Consider the following 18221-nt stretch of genomic DNA (forward strand, 5'->3'; position numbering starts at 1 on the left):
TTAACTAAGGCCATTTCCTATAAAAATCAATGATACACCCTTTACTATTTTACTCAACTCCATCTTTTAGTTTCCAACCAAGAATTGCCACTGCACCTGAGATAAGGGAGATCCTGGGAGCCGTGAGGAACTATACAAAATGGGAAACTGGGACAAATCCCAGTGGCTCATGACATTAAGAAGTAAAACTACGAACTCAAAACACTGAGCTGGAAGTCATGCAACGGGAGTTGAATAGGTAAACTACTATACTGGGAAATGAAGGGGTAGGAAAGAAGGAAAACTTCAAGTTACAAACTGGGTGGAGATTACGGACTCAGATATGAGGATGGGGTGGTGTCTTAAGTATTACCATTTTACAAGTAAATAGTCACTAAATAATGTGTGTATCATCCCACAACTAGTGGAAGGTGGGATTCCAAACCACATTTGTAACTTAGGAAACGTGCCCTTTCCACTACAGTACCACAAATAAACTGCTGTTGTGAATAGAATGGAACCAGTCATCCTAAGCTCCTGGCTGTTACAATAGTGTTATGCTGAGGAAAGGCTGTTTTTTTTTATTTTTGAGACAGAGTTTCACTCGTCGCCCAGGCTGGAGTGCAGTGGCGCAATCTTGGCTCACTGCAAGCCCCGTCTCCTGGATTCACGCCATTCTCCTGCCTCTGCCTCCCGAGTAGCCGGGATTACAAGCGCACGCCACCACTCCCGACTTTCTGTGTTTTTAGTAGAGACGTAGTTTCACCACGTTGGCCAGGCTGGTCTCAACCTCATGACCTCAGGTGATCCGCCCGCCTCCGCCTCCGCCTCCCAAAGTGTTTGGGATTACAGCCGTGAGCCACTGCGCCCAGCCGGGAGGCAAAGCTGTTTCGATGGCATCGTGAACAAAATACCAGCCACGCAAGCCCTTTCCTGTAAACCACGGGACTTTGGCAACGGTGACTTAAGTACTTTTGACTTCATCTCGGTATGGCAGCAGAAAAAAATTGTAAATTTATTATTTACAAATGCTGCATCATCTCGGTAAGGAAGAGCATGTATTTGCTCGAGTCTCATTTGCCATTGCACGTGAGTTACTCGAGTTACCCTAAAGTCTCAACCTTGTTTTCCCCGCTTTGCTCAGATGCCTACCACTTACTGTGTAAGCACCTCCATTCCTCTCATCTGTTCTACTCAGAATACCATTCACTTCTCCATATGTCTAACCCAGACCTGAAATACCCATCGGTCTTCATGGATATGTCGGTTAACAAATTCAACTTCCTCAAATTCAACTTTTGCTCCTCCCACAAAACCATCCCCTGGTTCCCCAACTTTGTAAATGCACCATTACCTATCCAGCCCCCATAGCCAGAAACATGTTAGAATCTTAGCCATTTGAGACTGAAAAGCCCACCTGATTTTCCCTTGTTTATACTGGGCTGCCACTGGGATGTAAAATATTAATCTGAGCTGGACATGGTGGCTCACATCTGTAATCCCAGTACTTTAGGAGAACAAGGCAGGGGGATCACTTGAGGCCAGGAATTAAGAGACCAGCCTGGGACCCCGAAAAAAAAATTTAAATGGACGTGGGTGGCATGCACATGTAGTCCCAGATTCTCTGGAGGTTGTGTGCAGAGGATTGCCTGAGCCCAGAAGTTCAAGGGTGCAGTGAACTATGATCACACCACTGCACTGCAGGCTGGGCAACAGAAACCCTGTCTCAAATCAGTAAATTTTAAAACTTCCTGTGAATCAAGTTCTTCAGTGACATTGTTATTACACACAAGAACAATCATAAGATCCTCAGTACAAGAGACGTCTTATGTGGCATTTCTTAGTTTTCTGGACTTTCCAGTCAGCTACTTGTGTTCCTAAAATCTTCCTGCCATTTCCTCTGAGATGCCTCCGTATTTCTTCTACACTTGATAGTTTTATGTTATGTAGCCAGTATACCCACATGCCTCTATCCCTGAATACCCCAAGAGTACTGATCACATCTATTTAACTGGCACAATGAACACAATAGGTACTTTTAGCTTATATTGGCCTTTTGGAGTGGGTATCCAAGATCAGCACTTCCTCCCGCTGACTGCGTAATTCCCAAGTTCAATTTCATCAGCATTCTAATACACAACTTCCAACTTTTGACTATGAAAAAAGTATGGCTTACTTCTGGTGAATACAGCATCAACACAGTTTGCCTTAAGACCACAATCCTAATAAATGAGTCTGGCAGAGCATTAATAAAAGCCCCTGTCCATGAAACATGGGACTCCAACAATGGCAGTTTTTGCCTATGTTCCACCATTGGACTGACCGAACCTTTCTTACAACTGCCAATGTGACAGAGGAACCTCTAGGGGAGGAGGACTTCTTGCTTTCTCTTGGGTCAGTGCATCTCACTACCCTCTTTGTAGGTTAGCAGATTTGTAACAGGATGGTTACTAGGAGGAAGGGGAAGCAGAAAAGCTGGGACAGTATTCCCACTCTTTTCCCTTACTGCAAACATTTTCCTTCTCAGACCAAATAACACAACAGCCAGTGTGCTCTTCCCACCCAGTCCTTTCTTTCATCCTCTTTCCCTAATGCATTTCCAGCATGTTAATTCTTTTGCAGCATAGACAAGAGAACCCATACACGTTTCAAAACTGCAAAAGGGATTAGGGGGCAAACTCCCAGTTTCTTGTTGACATTTTCAGTGCAATTTAAAGATCTGTTAATTTAAAAAACTACCTGTGCTTTAGACATCAATAACCCTCGGGTGGGGTTGGGGGGGGAAGGACTGTTACTGCATCAATTAGAAATCTACAACCTGGGCAACATAGTGAGGCCCATCTCCACAAATAACTAAGTTAACTGGGTGTGGCTGCACATGCCTGTGGCCCCAGCTATTCAGGAGGCTGAGGCAGGTTTGCCCGAGCCCAGGAGGTGGAGGTTGCAGTAAGCTGTAATCATGCCACTGCACTCCAGCCCAACAAAACGACCTTATCTCAAAAAAAAAAAAAACAAACAAACAAACAAAAAAAAACTACAACCATACTGCAAAACTGATGCCTTAGCTGTTTTATTTTAGCATATTCCCAAGAAATCTAAAATATTTGGGAGGCCTGCTTACTTCCTTAAAGTGCAATCTTGTACTATACCAGATTAAAACATGAAGCCAAAGAAAGCTGCCACCTTTCCGTGCACTATTCCCAACCTCCATATACCTACCATAGGATTGCTTTTTATGAGTGGAGTAATATGGCTCAATTCTATTTTAATATACTGGAATGCTTTGTCTAGTCACAATTCCCAAGAGCTTCTCATCCCAGTCTATCCAAATGAACTGCCAAAGCCCATCAATATAATCTCCATTCAAATTTTAAGTTTCCCAATCTGTACTGAACAAATGCATAGTATTACAAAGCATTTGGCAGGATGTGGTGGCTCACACCTCTAATCCCAGCACTTCAGGAGGCCAAGGAGGGAGGACCCCTTGAGCCCAGGAGTTTGAAGCCAGCATGGGCAAGAGTCATACCCCCTCTACAAAAAATTTAAAAATGAGCCAGACATGGTGGCATGAGCCTGCGGTCCCAACTACTTCAAAGGCCAAGGGAGGATTGCTTGAGCCTTTGAATGTGAGGCTGCAGTGAGCACCACTACACTCCAGCACGGGCAACAGAGCAAGACTCTGTCAAAGATACTCGAATTAAAACCCACTCCCTTCTAAATCTCTGAACTCGCCCTGTAATTTTCATCACATGTCTCTGATCTCCTTGTACTCCAAAAATGCCGGGCAACCTCTATCATTTTAAGCATGTAGCAAATCAATTTAAGGTAATAAATTCTTTAATCCACTTAACAAAAATACAAGAACACAAATCCACGTTTATTGATTTTTCGTTAGTTTAAATCCTTGAGGGGTACAGCATCTGTGGGGAAAAAAGAACACAAAACATTGGGTGAATGTTACATATAAGTCTACAAATCAAGAAGCGTAATATGGATACATCTCTGAAAGGCAACCAATTACATGTTCTAGTAGAAAGGAGAGTTTTTATAGCTTTCAATCTCTATGTGAACATACCTTAAGAACCAGCACTCTTAAAAAAACATATACTGGTCGGGTGCTGTTGCTCAAGCCTGTAATCCCATCACTCTGGGAGGCCCAGGCAGGCGGATCCCAAGGTCAAGAGATCAAGACCATTCTGGCCAACATGGTGAAACCCTGTCTCTACTAAAAAATACACAAATTAGCTGGGCGTGGTGGTGCGTGCCTGTAGTCTCAGCTAGTCAGGAGGCTGAAGCAGGAGAATCGCTTCAACCTGGGAGCTTGCAGTGAAGCAAGATCCCGCCACTGTACTCCAGCCTGGCAACAGAGTGAGTGAGACTCCAGTCTCAGAAAAAAAAAAAGAAAGAAAAACATGTACTGAAGATACATTTAATTTTGCTTCTTCTAAAGACAGAGGAAAAGCCTCCTCTGTTGATAAACCCCAATGAACCACTTAGCAGGGTTCAAAAGTACCCCCCTGGCCCCAAGAATACATGGTATGCATATATTCTTGATCCCAAGAATATACAGTCTACATTCCAAAATGGATCCTGAAGAAAAAGTAGGAACTATTTGAGAAAAATTACAAGAGAAAATTGAGAAAAATTTAAACTCCAAGGATGGCACCAAAGACCTGAGACCTAGGAACATGAGCGTCTGTTTTCTTCATGTACAAAACAAAGCTACTAACACCTGTTCTAACAAGACTGACATGATGGAAATGGCAAAATATTAACAATTATGCCAGGAGTAACTGCTGAATTGTCGCTTTCTAGCAATTACTTCAGTGCCCAATAAATATCTTCACCAGAAAACTATTTATTCAAGGCTGGCTGTGGTGGCTCAAGCATGTAATTCCAGCACTCTGGGAGGCCAAGATGGGCAGATCACTTGGGCTCAGGAGTTCAAGACCAGCCCGGGCAACATGGACAAACCCTATCATTGCAAAAATACAAAAAATTATCTGGGCACGGTGGCATACGCCTGTAATTCCAGCTACTCAGGAGGCTGAGGCACGAGAATCACTTGAACTTTGGAGGCAAAGGTCAGGAGCAAGCTGAGATCATGCCACTACACTCCAGCCTGCGTGACAAAGTGAGACCTTGTCTCAAAAACAACAGAACAAAACAAAAACCCCAAAAATTAGCTGGGTGTGGTGGCACATGCCTATGGTCCCAGCTACTTGGGGGGCTGTGGGAGGATTGCTTGAGCCCAGGAGGTTGAGGCTGCAGTGAGCTATGATTATGCCACTGCACCCCAGCCTGGGTGACAACAACAACAAAAAAAAACAAAACACCAAACACCTATTCTTTCAATTACTATTTCTCCCCAGCATTCTGCAATACACAAATTTTGCAGCGTAATTTACTGGTGTCAATTTCACAACCACACAAGTCCTCAGAAGTCAAAGCGCAACACCTTGACCTCAGTCTGATTCATCAGACATCCGTTTTGCTAAAAACCATACTCACCACTCGGATTCTGTGTCCAATGGCCTTCGCAGGAAGATTGCTTCGGAATTTGGCACGAACCATGCCACTGTTTCCATGGGCCCGAGTTACCTTTCCCCAGATGACTCTGGTTTTATTTGGTTTGCCGCCTGGAGTCACTGTGTTGCTGATTTTAAAAAGGGAAAGAAGAGGAATACAGGCCAATATAGTTGGATACAAATTCAAGGTGACCTCTAGACGAGTGGCTCCACCCTGGTTACCCACTTCATCACCTGAGAAACTTTAAATGCCTGGAACACCATTCACAACAGATACTTATCGAATACCTACTGTATGCCAGACCCTTCTGTAAAACACAGCAGCTATAAAACAAAAATCCCTTTCAAAACCGTTAACCAAGTGTAAGGAAATACATACGTCAGATGATAACGGAGGCAATACTGAAAAAACAGCAAAAGGACAGGTGTGAGGATGTTTGTGTGTACAGAAAGGAGGAATTACCTGCCATTTTAAATAGCCAAGGAAGGTCTCACCGAGGTGACAATGGAACACAGACTGGAAAGGAGGGGGAGAAGCGCCATGAAGTGATCAGGGGATGACTAGCGCAGGCACTGGGGCCAAGCAAGGTGTGTCCTGACCGGAGGAAAGACTGAAGACACCAAGGGGTTAATCCCAGCTGAGGTAAGAGAATTATGGAGCCCTTAATGACGGGCTTTTACTGAATGAGAGAAACCACTGAGGTTCCAGCAATGTACAAAGGATGCGACTTTATATGTATTTCCTTTAAAGACCACAGGGTTGTCTTGTCACCCAGGCTGCAGTACAGTGGCCGAATCATAGCTCACTGCAGCCTCTACCTACTGCCATCAAGCAATCCTCCCACCTAGGCCTCTCAAATGCTGGGACTACAGGTGTGAGCCACTGAACCTGACTTAAAATTTATTCTTGGCTGTAGAAGAAAAGGTGGGGCAATGATTAAAACCCTTTCCCAGAGATTTTAATTGGCTTGGAGTGGGTGAAGAAAATAGGATTTGCTCTTGTTGTCCAGGCTAAAGTGCAATGGCACGATGGCTCACGCCTGTAATCCCAGCACTTCGGGAGGCCGAGGCGGGTGGATCACAAGGTCAGGAGTTCAAGAACAGTCTGGCCAAAATGGTGAAACCCTGTTTCTACTAAATATACAAAAATTAGCCGGGTGTGGTGGCAGGCACCTGTAATCCCAGCTACTCGGGAGGCTAAGGCAGGAGAATCACTTGAACCCGGGAGGTGGAGGTTGTGGTGAGCCGATAAGCTGATATCATGCCACTGCACCTGGGTGACACAGTGAGACTCTGTCTCAAAAAAAAAAAAAAAACCCGTATTTTTAAGGCATTAACAAAATGCATTAGGCGTCAAGTGTTCTAAAAATCCTTGAATTCTAGCAAAAGGAGCCGAGAAAAACAATTAGAAACCTTAAAAGGATCACAATATAAGGAATTAGCTCCTTTATTGTTTTCAAGTGCAAAAGGTACCTAAATCCAACACCACCTACAGAAGTAATGTCCTTCTAAGACTCCCCATTAAGTTCCTTAATGATGCAAAATAGAAGCCATAGCAATACCTATCCAGCCTGGCCAACATGGGGGAACCCATTCTCTAGTAAAGATACAAAAATTAGCTGGGCATGGTGGTGCACCCCTGTAAGCCCAGCTACTCAGGAGGCTGAGGCAGGAGAATCGCTTGAGCCAGGAGGCAGAGGATGCAGTGAGGCCACTGAATTCCAACCTGGGCAACAGAGCGAGACTCTTGTCACAAAAACAAAAAAACCAATACCAAGTACTTCAGCCAAATATTTTATTATTTCAATAGGATAATGAGGCCAGGCACAGTGGCTCAAGCCTGTAATCTCAGCACTTTGGGAGGCCGAGGTGGGTAGATCACCTGAGATCAGGAGTTTGAGACCAGCCTGGCCAACATGGCAATACACTGTCTCTACTAATGATACAAAAAGTAGCCGGGCGTGGTGGCCGGCGCCTGTAATCCCAGCTACTCGGGAGGCTGAGGCAGGAGAATTGCTTGAACCCGGGAGGCGGAGGTTTCGGTGAGGGAGACCAAGTCACTGCACTCCAGCCTGGGCAACAGAGCAAGACTCCGTTATATAAAAAAGAAAATGAGGCAGATCCCAAAATAAAAACCCAAAACCTACAAACTTACTTCTTTGCTTTGTATACATAAGCGCATCTCTTGCCCAAATAGAATTCTGTTTCATCTCGGGCATAAACACCTTCAATTTTAAGAAGAGCTGTGTGCTCCCTTTGGTTCCGGAGACCCCGCTTATAGCCGGCAAAAATGGCCTTGGACCACAGCCTAAGACAGAAAAGATACACAACATGAAACATAAACTTCAGAAAACCGATTTGACTTGTAACGACCCCCACCCAAAAGTTACTCAGAGCAAACATCTAAGTTTTTTCTTGCCAATTTTAAGCTCGCATTTAAACGTTCACGTCTAACACACAAAAACAAAGAGCAACCATATTTAAAACGCGTACCTTCCAGACATAGTTCCTTTTAGAAGTCCCGTTCCCAGCAGGCCTTAAAACAAACAAAAAGATTCAGTTTAAAACCAAGCCACGCAAGTTTCCCACCTCGTCCCCTCTCGTTTAAGCCCCGAAGGCAAATTCCTTTTGGACGGGAGTTTCCCGTAGGAGTACGGGGACAATTATGCCAGAACATCCACATGAAACGCAGGCTCCGGCAAGACATTCAAACCTCAGAGAACAGCTGGTATCTAAGCAAACTTCAGAATGACGACAAAACCAAGGGACAAGAGTCACAAAAATGACTCTTAGAAAAGCCTGAGGAAATGCATGCCATTATCAGGAAGCAACACTCAGGAAAGAAATGAAGACTTCATCAGAGACTCCCACCTAAGACTTAGGCATCGGCTGGGTCTCGGAGAAAAGCTGAGGGAAGAGACTGGTCAGACAAGCAAAGGGAGGTTTGGACTGGGAGGAAACGGAAAAACCCTAGCCGAAAGGAAGCACTGCCTCATGGACAAAATCATCATTTCACTCCGCTCAGGCCCAGGAATTTAACTCGGATAACCCGGGCAGCCGTTCTCCGGGCGTCAGGGGACCAAGCACCATCGGCCCAACATCTGCTCCATCCTGTTCTCCTTCTTCTTGAAACCCATAGAAATCAATGGCTGGCAGAGACTCCGATACACACCGGCGACTCGCCAAGGTATAGGAACAAACCTACTCCGGTTATTTGCCCCCAAATTTCAGCAGCAGGCGCTTCTCTCACCTCCACAGGAGCCAAGATGGCGGGAAGAGAAAGACAAGGCCCCGCCGCGTGGCCTTGTGGGATTAAACATCTCTCGACCCCGCCCTCAATTTAGGCATCTTCTCCAAACGCCAGAAAAGCAGTCCTCGGAAATCGCTTTCGCACTGAAATAAGCCACATTCAAGAGCACTCTTACAATTATTTTCTTAAGTCCTTTCATCTTGGTAGGCTGCAAAATGTATTACTTGGGAACAGGGGTAGGCAAAATGGTAGCCAGCTAAATCCGCCAAAGCTGTGCGTTGCCATGGAAACAGCTTAGTTTACTTCCTGCGTCACCGGACGCCGTAGGTGGAAAGGTGCACTCTGAGTGGAGGACGTTCCCACTGCCTAAAGAATGATTGTAAGATTGATTTGCCAACAGGGGGGTGAATATCCCTCAATCCACAAGCAATAGACAGAATGGAAATTCTGGGATCCTAACCTAGCATGGAAGAGAAAGGCCGGGAGCACGAAGGCAGCAGGACCTCTTCCTTCTCTTTTTTATTTTTCTAGTGCTTCTTTTCTGCCCTCTACTTATTTATCTCTTTCAAGAAATGAGACTGGGCACGGCGGCTCACGCCTGTAAACCCAGTTCTTTGGGAAACCGAGGCGGGAGGATCGCTTGAGGCTAGGAGTTCGAGACCAGCCTGGGCAACATAGTGAGACCACCTCCCCCCATCTCTACAAAAGAAAAAAAAAGAATGAAATGACTTAAGTTCTTACTTCCATTCTTCTTTTTGGATCCGAGGTATGAGGAGGACTGCCTGCAGGAGGCTTTATCGCCCTTTTAGGAGAACTCGTTTAGCTGCCTCGTGTCCGTGTCTAATAGGTCCTCCGTAGATACTTGTAGAGGTGGATTAATGGACGCCAGAGATTCACATTTCCGAATTATTGCATATTTATTTCGGTTACCCTATGGATTCATTCATTTATTTAACAAATAGTTTAATGAATGGCTACTCTGTACCAAGGTTTGTGTAGGATGACACAGCAGTAAACAAATCTTTGCCCTCGTGGAGCTTACATCTTAACGAGGGGGAGCAAGACAATGAGCAAGTAAAATAGATGACACGTTAGAAGATGATAATTTCTGTGGAGAAAATTAAGCAGAGAGGCCACTGTAAAAGAGGCTTTCCCCCTTTTGAGATGGGAAGTATGTAAGAGAGGCTTCCCCCTCTTTGAGATGGGAAGTATTTAAGGGTTCTGAACAGAAGGGTGACTCTATCTGACTTCCGTATTGACAAAGTCACTGTGTTGAGACTGAAGGGAGGCAAAGGCACCAGCAGGAAGATAATTATAGGTTCCTGTAGTGATATGATGAGAGGAGATGCTGTGTAAACAGAGGTGATGAGTACTGGAATTCTGAATATATTTAAATTCTGGCAGGATTTGCTGGTGGATGACGAATGAGAGAGAGGAGTAAAGGATGACTCCAAAGTTGTATGAAATAGATGTAAATAAGTCACTTTTAAAATCAGATCCTCTCTTAAATACATCTGAATGGAACTTGTACCTTGTAGCCTACTACCCCACCCAGTGTTCTCTGTCCCAGAAAGAAATGTGCTAGAAATTTCACCATTAGATATTAATTTGTCAAAGTTCTATATGTAAGTCCTCCTGGGAGGAGTAACACATGAAGTGTGAGTTTCATTCGTTTGTTCATGTATTATTCATTCCACAAACACTGAGCACTGAGGCTTAGCGCCTGATATAGCTGTGAGCATCGTTGTCATGTTGCTGCTTTCCTGGAGCAGTTGTCTAGTGGGGAAACTGACATAAACATAACCAACTGTGAACTGAGCTCTGCGGGAAAATAGTGGCATGAATGCCCAGAAGCCTGATCTGGCCTGACGAGTCAGGAAAAGGATCACTTGGACAAGGGTCATTTAAGGCATTTTTCAAACTGCAGGTGATGACCCATTAGTAGAGCATGATCAGAATACTTTTTAAAACAAAATATGGGTCGGGCGTGGTGGCTCATGCCTGTAATCCCAGCACTTTAGGAGGCCGAGGTGGGTGGATCATTTGAGGTCAGGAGTTCGAGACTAGCCTGGCCAACATAGTGAAACCCTGTGTCTACTAAAAATACAAAAATCAGCCAGGCGTGGTGGTGTGTGCCTGTAATCAGCTACTTGGGAGGCTGAGGTACAAGAATCACTTGAACCCAGGAGGTAGAGGTTTCAGTGAGCTGAGATCACACCACTGCACTCCAGCCTGGGTGACAGAGTGAGACTGTCTCAAAAAAAAAAAAAAAAAAAAAAAAAAAGGTAAAGCAGGAGTGAAACTACAAGGGATGATGGAGTCTCCTGGGATCTAGGAAAGAAATAGTTACCTAAGACCAGAGAGAGACGTTTGGAGAGAATTTTGCCTGACAGGAGCCATGACCTTTGAAAGAGGAACATAACCAACCAATGATATTCTGGCAGAGAAGGAGCAGGGAGAATAAATGCTTGATTTCATTTCCCTACACTGAATCTTTCTGGAATATCCCATGGATATACTCCATACGGGTCCATCTCCCAGAGCACAGAAAATATTAGGGATTTTACCTAGAAAAATGACACTGTCTTAAGCTGGTGATGGGTCAGTGGGACTTTACAAGGTGAAGAGGTGAGGGAAGAGTGTTTCCACTGGAAGGAATAGCAGGTGCAAAGACCCTGAGTTGCAAGGGAGCATGAGTCCATAGGAGAATTGAAAGAAGCCCCTTGTGGCTGGAACCCAGAGAGCAAGGAAAGGGCAATTGTAGTTGGGTCTAGAGAGGATCAGAGGGCCCAGACCATACAGACCTTGTGGACCAAGTCAAGAATTTTGTTCTTTGTCCTAAGGCAATGGGAAACCACTGAAGAGTTCTAGGGAGGGACATGGTCAGATTTTCCATTTTCAAAGATCACTTCCTGAACCTTCTGTCAGTATATCAGAAAAAAAATTTTTTTAATTAAAAGATCACTTCCAATTTAGTGCTTGTTGGAGTAGTTCAAGCAAAAAAGAAAACAAGGAAAAAATCAAACAAACAAACACAGCAACAACTGGGTGCAACTTGGGAGATACGGAAATAGAAGGTAAAATCTGCCTGGGCGCCTTGCTCACACCTGTAATCCCAACACTTTGGGAGGCCAAGGTGGGTGGATCACCTGAGGTCATGAGTTTGAGACCAGCCTGGCCAACATGGTGAAACCCCGTCTCTAATAAAAATACAAAAATGAGCTGGGTGTGGTGGCGGGTGCCTGTAATCCCAGCTACTCGGGAGGCTGAGGCAGGAGAATCGCTTGAATCCGGAGGCGGAGGCTGCAGTGAGCCAAGATGGCGCCATTGCACTCCAGCCTGAGGGACAAAATGAGACTACGTCTCAAAAAAGAGAAAAAGAAGGCAAAATCCACAGGCCTTGGTAATAGTTTGGATTAGGAGGATGCTGATATCCAGATGAAGAAGGTGGCAGGAATGAGTACTGGGTTTCTCGCATGAGGAATGAGAAGCCAGAACAGCAGGAAGGCACTGGAATCTACACAAGTGTAGCCCTGTCTTACCCTTGTGAAGCACAATTACCTGTTATGGCCCAAGCCTAAGAAAGTGGAAGACAGGCCGGGCGCGGTGGCTCAAGCCTGTAATCCCAGCACTTTGGGAGGCCGAGGCGGGCGGATCACAAGGTCAGGAGATCGAGACCATCCTGGCTAACACAGTGAAACCCCATCTCCACTTAAAAAATACAAAAAATTAGCCGGGCGAGATGGCGGGCGCCTGTAGTCCCAGCTACTCGGGAGGCTGAGGTAGGAGAATGGCGTGGACCCGGGAGGCGGAGCTTGCAGTGAGCTGAGATCCGGCCACTGCACTCCAGCCTGGGCGACAGAGCGAGACTCCATCTCAAAAAAAAAAAAAAAAAAAAAAGAAAGTGGAAAACAAAGAATCAACATCATCAAAAGAAAAATATTGACGGGTGCAGTGGCTCACACCTGTAATCTCAGCACTTTAGGAGGCCGAGGCGGGTGGATCACCTGAGGTCGGGAGTTCAAGACCAGACTGACCAACATGGAGAAACCCCCGTCCCTACTAAAAATACAAAATTAGCTGGGCGTGGTGGCACGTGCCTATAATCCCAGCTACGCTGCAGGAGGCTGAGGCAGGAGAATCACTTGAACCCGGGAGGCAGAGGCTGCAGTGAGCCGAGATCACACCACTGCACTCCAGCCTGGGCAAGAAGAGCAAAACTCCATCTTAAAAAAAAAAAGAAAGAAAGATATTCTGCTTAATACAATGCTACTTCCTCCTAAAACTGCCCCTGCATCAGGAAATCTGGCTAGTTTGAAGCATTTTTTCAAATTTATATGAAGATTCTGTTTTATATGTTTGAAATTTTGCATGTCAGATTTTTGTTGCAAGAGTCATATTTGCACCACCTCTCTCAGAGTTACTTTATTGTGGACGAATTTACATTGGAAACTCACCACTCACTGTCCATTCAGTACAACGCAAAATTCTCCATAGGTGTTCTCACTGTAAAGCTCATTTAAGCAGAAAGGATTTTGGTTTACTCTAGAGGGGTAACATCTTGACAGCAGTGTCAAACTGATTTCCGATTTCCAGGATTAATATAGTTTTTCTTTCTTTTTTTTTTTTGAGACGGAGTCTCACTCTGTCGCCCGGGCTAGAGTGCAGTGGTGCGATCTCAGCTCACTGCAAGCTCCACCTCCCGGGTTTACGCCATTCTCCTGCTTCAGTCTCCCGAGTATCTGGGACTACAGGTGCCCGCCACCATGCCTCGCTAATTTTTTGTATTTTTTAGTAGAGACAGGGTTTCACCATGTTGGCCAGGATGGTCTCGATCTCCTGACCTCATGATCTGCCCGCCTCGGCCTCCCAAAGTGCTGGGATTACAGGCATGAGCCACCGCACCCGGCCCCAATTAATACAGTTTTTCTAAATGTCATCTCAGTTATTCCTCTAAGCACATGTGGAGCAAATTCCATTATCTGGCGGATAAGATGGATTGAGTGATCTAATTAAATGTTAGAGTAATTAGAATGATAGAAAAAATCAAGTATATAGAGATTACCAATTAAAATCGTGATACGATGGAACACACTAAAACCATGTTGAACGTTAATTTACCTTAAGAAGAGGCTCACAGAGTGCGTGTGTCTTGAGTTTGGTAAAGCAGTAAGAATTCGGTTGACTTCTTCATAGACCTGCGGTCCGTGATGTCAGTGTTTCTTTCGCCTCTGGGACTGCTCCACTCTGCACAAAGAGGCGACAGTCACAGCTCCCGTAATCATTTAATTTTCTCTGAATAAAATGGTATCGAAATAACTGAAACATCATTGAAGACTCCCATAAACTAATCTCGGTGTTTCCTTCCCATTTTAGGTAGCTGCACTTCTGTGAGATTATACATATTCCACGGAGGGTAACGAAACTAAAGGAGAATGGAAGAGTATGTTTACAATTCCTGTTTTTTGTATACATGTATTTAAATTATGCCTTCTGTTAAAGTTCTGTGTATACCTTATCTACTGCTGTGTGACAGATCACCCCAGAACTTAGCGACTTAAAATACAAACATTTATTCTTTCCCACAGTTTCTGCGGGTCCCAAGGTTAGGAGCAGGTTAGCTGGATGGTGCTGGCTTGGGGTCTCTCCTGCACTTGAAGTTGGCCATGGGTGGCAATAATGGCAATGATCTGAAGACCTGATGGGGGCTGGAGTATCCACTGCCAAGGTGGTTCATTGACAGAGCTGGCAAGTTGGTGCAGGCTGCCAGCAAGAGGCGTTTGTTCCTTACCCTCATGGATGTGTCCACAGTGCTGCTGAAGTGTCCTCATGCCGAAGCAGCTGTCATCCCTTACACTGAGCAATTTGAGAGAGGAAGGCAGAAGCTGCAATGTCTTTTATCACTTAGCCTTGGAAGTCCCACTCCATCATTGCCACAATAACCTTCTGGTTACATAGGCTGGTCCTACTCAGTGTGGCGTAGACGACACAGAACCATTAATACTAGAAAGTGAGAATCATTTGGGCCACCTTGGAGGCTGGATACCACATTCTGTTTTTCACTCATCAGGAGACAGTTTTGGTTAGCATCTAAAGATACTCCTAGGGAAAAAAAGGTAATTTTGGCTCAAATTTAAATTGATCAGCATAGCCAAATTGCATGAGCTACGTATCTTTATTAAACAGTAGGCCAGGTGTGGTGGCTCATGCCTGTAATCCCAGCACTTTGGGAGGCTGAGCTGGGTGGATCACCTGAGGTTGGGAGTTCAAGACCAACCTGACCAACATGGAGAAACCCCATCTCTACTAAAAACACAAACTTGGCCGGGTGTGGCGGCGGGTGCCTGTAGTCCCAGCTACTCAGCAGGCTGAGGCAGGAGAATCGCTTGAACCTGGGAGGCAAAGGTTGCGGTGAGCTGAGATCACGCCATTGCACTCCAGCCTGGGCAACAAGAGCGAAACTCCATCTCAATAAAAGGGGGGGAAAAAAAAGTAAGTTGTTTGCCTTTGGTTGGTCAAAATGGAAGATATTTAGTAGAATCACACTCCAACTCCTACTTTTTTTTTTTAAATCTAGATTATATTATATGACAACATGAATATTACAGGAGCCCAGCACGTTGCTGCCTGTACTTCTGAGTTAAAGTAATGTTTAAATATTGGTCGCTGACTTATTTTTTCTTTATTCTTTCCTTAGAGACAGCCTGGAAGACTCAAACCTTCCTCCAAAAGTTTGGCATTCTGAGATGACAGTGTCAGTGACAGGCAAACCACCTAGTACCGTAGAAGAAGACGGACTACCTAAAGAAACAGACGTAGAAATCATCCCAGAAATCCTAGAAACCCGAGAGCCACTCTCGCTTCCAGATGTGCTGAGGATCTCGGCAGTTCTAGAGGACACCACAGACCAGCTCTCTATTCTAAAGTACATCATGCCCGTTCAGTACGAAGGAAGACAGAGCATCTGCATGGTATTTATCCACTCACCATGAGACCATGAGTTACTTTTGCTTTATTTTTTATTTCTCCCTCATTTATAGTACCTGTCTCATTAAATGTATTGATTTATCTTTCTCTCTCTCTTTCCTTCTTCTTCTTTTTTTTTTTTTTTCTGACAGTGTCTCGCTCTGTGGCCTAGGCTGGAGTGTAGGGGTGCCGTCACGGCTGACTGCGACCTTTACCTCCCAGGCTCAAGTGATCCTCCCACCTCAGTCTCCTGCGTAGCTGGGACTATAGGTCTGCACTACCACACCCAGCTAATTTTTTATGAAAGTTCTATAGAGATGGGATCTCACTGTGTTGTCCAGGCTGGTGCCATTAAATATCACTTGGGAAATAGCACCTTTATTTCAGATAAAGGGCTACACTAACTATCTGAGATATGTACTCTCAATTGATGGAGTGAAATGGTCATAACTGAAGGTACATTACCAGAGAGAATATCCTTTTCCACTATATTGGCATTATCCAAAAAGGCCTATACTGAAATCAGTACAAATACAATACTGAGGAGAGAGAGGGGATTACTAAGCCAGCTTGTATTTCTCAGCTGCTGAAACCTAACTGAACACTAGGGGGAGGAAGTTCAGCTCCAGTCTTCACTTCGCTTTCATCTAAAATGACTTGTCATTGATGAACACGTTGCAACTTGCCTTCCTGAATATCCAGCTGCATTACTGTGTCAGCCATTACATTTTCTTTCTTTTTTTTTTTTTTTTGAGACGGAGTCTCGCTCTGTGGCCCAGGCTGGAGTGAGTGGCCGATCTCGGCCCCCTGCAAGCTCCGCCTCGCGGGTTCCCGCCATTCTCCTGCCTCAGCCTCCCGAGGAGCTGGGACCACAGGCGCCGCCATCACGCCCGGCTAGTGTTTTGTATTTTTAGCAGAGACGGGGTTTCACCTGGTTAGCCAAGCCATTACATTTTCAATCATGTTTTGGACTGCTCTGTGAAGCAGCACTGAGTTGTTAGAAAGTTAATTCAGTAGTGAGCAAAGTCTTTATACATGTTTAGCTCTTGTACATTTCAATAACTTAGGTTGTAGGTATAAAATGGAAACAATTTATAGATAGAAATACATATTTATCAAGTTTTACATAATAGCATTATATAACTTGTGCAGAAGATACTCTTTTTTATTTTATTTTTTTATTTTTATTTTTTTGAGATGGAGTTTCGCTCTTCTTGCCCAGGCTGGAGTGTCTCGGCTCACGGCAACCTCCACCTCCTGGGTTCAAGTGACTCTCCTGCCTCAGCCTCCCGAGTAGCTGGGATTACCGGCATGCGCCACCACTCCCAACTAATTTTGTATTTTTAGTAGAGACGGGGTTTCTCCATGTTGGTCAGGCTGGTCTTGAACTCCCAACCTCAAGTGATCTGCCCGCCTCGGCCTCCCAAAGTGTTGAGATTACAGGCGTGAACCACCGCGCCCAGCCCAGAAGATATGCTTATGTCTGATTCTATGACCAATGAAAATTGCTATAAAAATGAGAGGGTAAAATGCTTTTCTTTTTTTTTTTTTTTTTTTTTGTTTTGTTTTTGATTTTCATGTCTAACAGTAAAGAAGTCCATATTTATCGAGAGAAGAAAATTACATTTCCCTTTACTTTTCCATTAAAATTTCAAATTTTTAAAATTATTATTGTTACACATACAGTCTGGGTTCTTAAAACTTTCATTAAAGTTTAAAAAGTTTAGATAAGATTTTATAGAGCAATGGCTTTAGAGTCAGGAGGCATCTGGGATATAGTTTTGTGCGGTTAGCAGTCACTTCACTTTTTTTGGTCTAAGTTTTCTCATTTGTAAGTTGTAATGGAGTTTTACCTAAATGACCTGATGGGTCCCTTCTAGTGCTAGCCTTCTGTGAGTTTTGGGGTAGTTTTAAAATAATTCTGTGATATAAGTATCACAGGAATTGTATAATGTAAGTTAACTTCCTTGTTAACTTATGAAGGGCAAACAGATAAGAATCTAAGAACAAAATCTTCCATTGCATTTAAAATAAGAGTCTAATCTTAACAATTTTTTTTTTTTTTTTTGAGACGGAGTCTTGCTCTGCCACCCAGGCTGGAGTGCAGTGGCCGGATCTCAGCTCACTGCAAGCTCTGCCTCCCGGGTTTTTTACGCCATTCTCCTGCCTCAGCCTCCCGAATAGCTGGGACTACAGGCGCCCGCCTCGTCGCCCGGCTAGTTTTTTGTATTTTTAAGTAGAGACAGGGTTTCACCGTATTAGCCAGGATGGTCTCGATCTCCTGACCTCATGATCCGCCCGTCTCGGCCTCCCAAAGTGCTGGGATTACAGGCTTGAGCCACTGCGCCCGGCCTAATCTTAACAATTTAAGATGGCTAACAAATAGAACACAAGAGACTGGTGTGTTCTTCCTATTTATTATCTCCTTCAACAATAATCAAAAATAAAATGGGTGCTTTGGGAGGCCAAGGTGGGAGAAATGCTCGAGGCCAGGAGTT

General features: G+C 44.6%; 2 protein-coding genes across 4 annotated transcripts in view; one reads left to right on the plus strand and one right to left on the minus strand.

Moving 5' to 3' along the window:
• Window positions 1-18221, plus strand: part of IQCG (IQ motif containing G) — a 66882-nt gene that overhangs the window by 225 nt on the left and 48436 nt on the right. The window contains exons 1-4 of one of the 2 annotated variants that reach the window (XM_030936661.1): window positions 9054-9136; window positions 9524-9604; window positions 14138-14200; window positions 15455-15728. In XM_030936661.1, the coding sequence (XP_030792521.1) occupies window positions 14193-14200; window positions 15455-15728 (282 nt within the window). In that variant the 5' untranslated portion in view covers window positions 9054-9136; window positions 9524-9604; window positions 14138-14192. Of the gene's footprint in view, window positions 1-70; window positions 239-9053; window positions 9137-9523; window positions 9605-14133; window positions 14201-15454; window positions 15729-18221 lie in introns of those variants that run through there. The other variant, XM_010381228.2, reaches the window with a different exon arrangement.
• RPL35A (ribosomal protein L35a) lies at window positions 3210-8812 on the minus strand. 2 transcript variants are annotated; one of them, XM_030936671.1, is made up of 5 exons: window positions 8709-8727; window positions 8001-8043; window positions 7663-7815; window positions 5491-5635; window positions 3210-3899 (listed from the first exon to the last, which is right to left on the minus strand). In XM_030936671.1, the coding sequence occupies exons 2-5, from the start codon at window positions 8009-8011 to the stop codon at window positions 3876-3878; spliced, it is 333 nt and encodes a 110-aa protein (XP_030792531.1). In that variant the 5' UTR covers window positions 8012-8043; window positions 8709-8727; the 3' UTR covers window positions 3210-3875. The 2 variants fall into 2 exon arrangements, with proteins under 2 accessions (XP_030792531.1, XP_010379527.1); XM_010381225.2 differs by lacking the exon at window positions 8709-8727 and adding an exon at window positions 8758-8812 and having other exon boundaries at window positions 3799-3899.

The sequence above is a fragment of the Rhinopithecus roxellana genome, chromosome 1 (genome assembly GCF_007565055.1).
Source record: "Rhinopithecus roxellana isolate Shanxi Qingling chromosome 1, ASM756505v1, whole genome shotgun sequence".
Classification (NCBI taxonomy): domain Eukaryota; kingdom Metazoa; phylum Chordata; class Mammalia; order Primates; family Cercopithecidae; genus Rhinopithecus; species Rhinopithecus roxellana.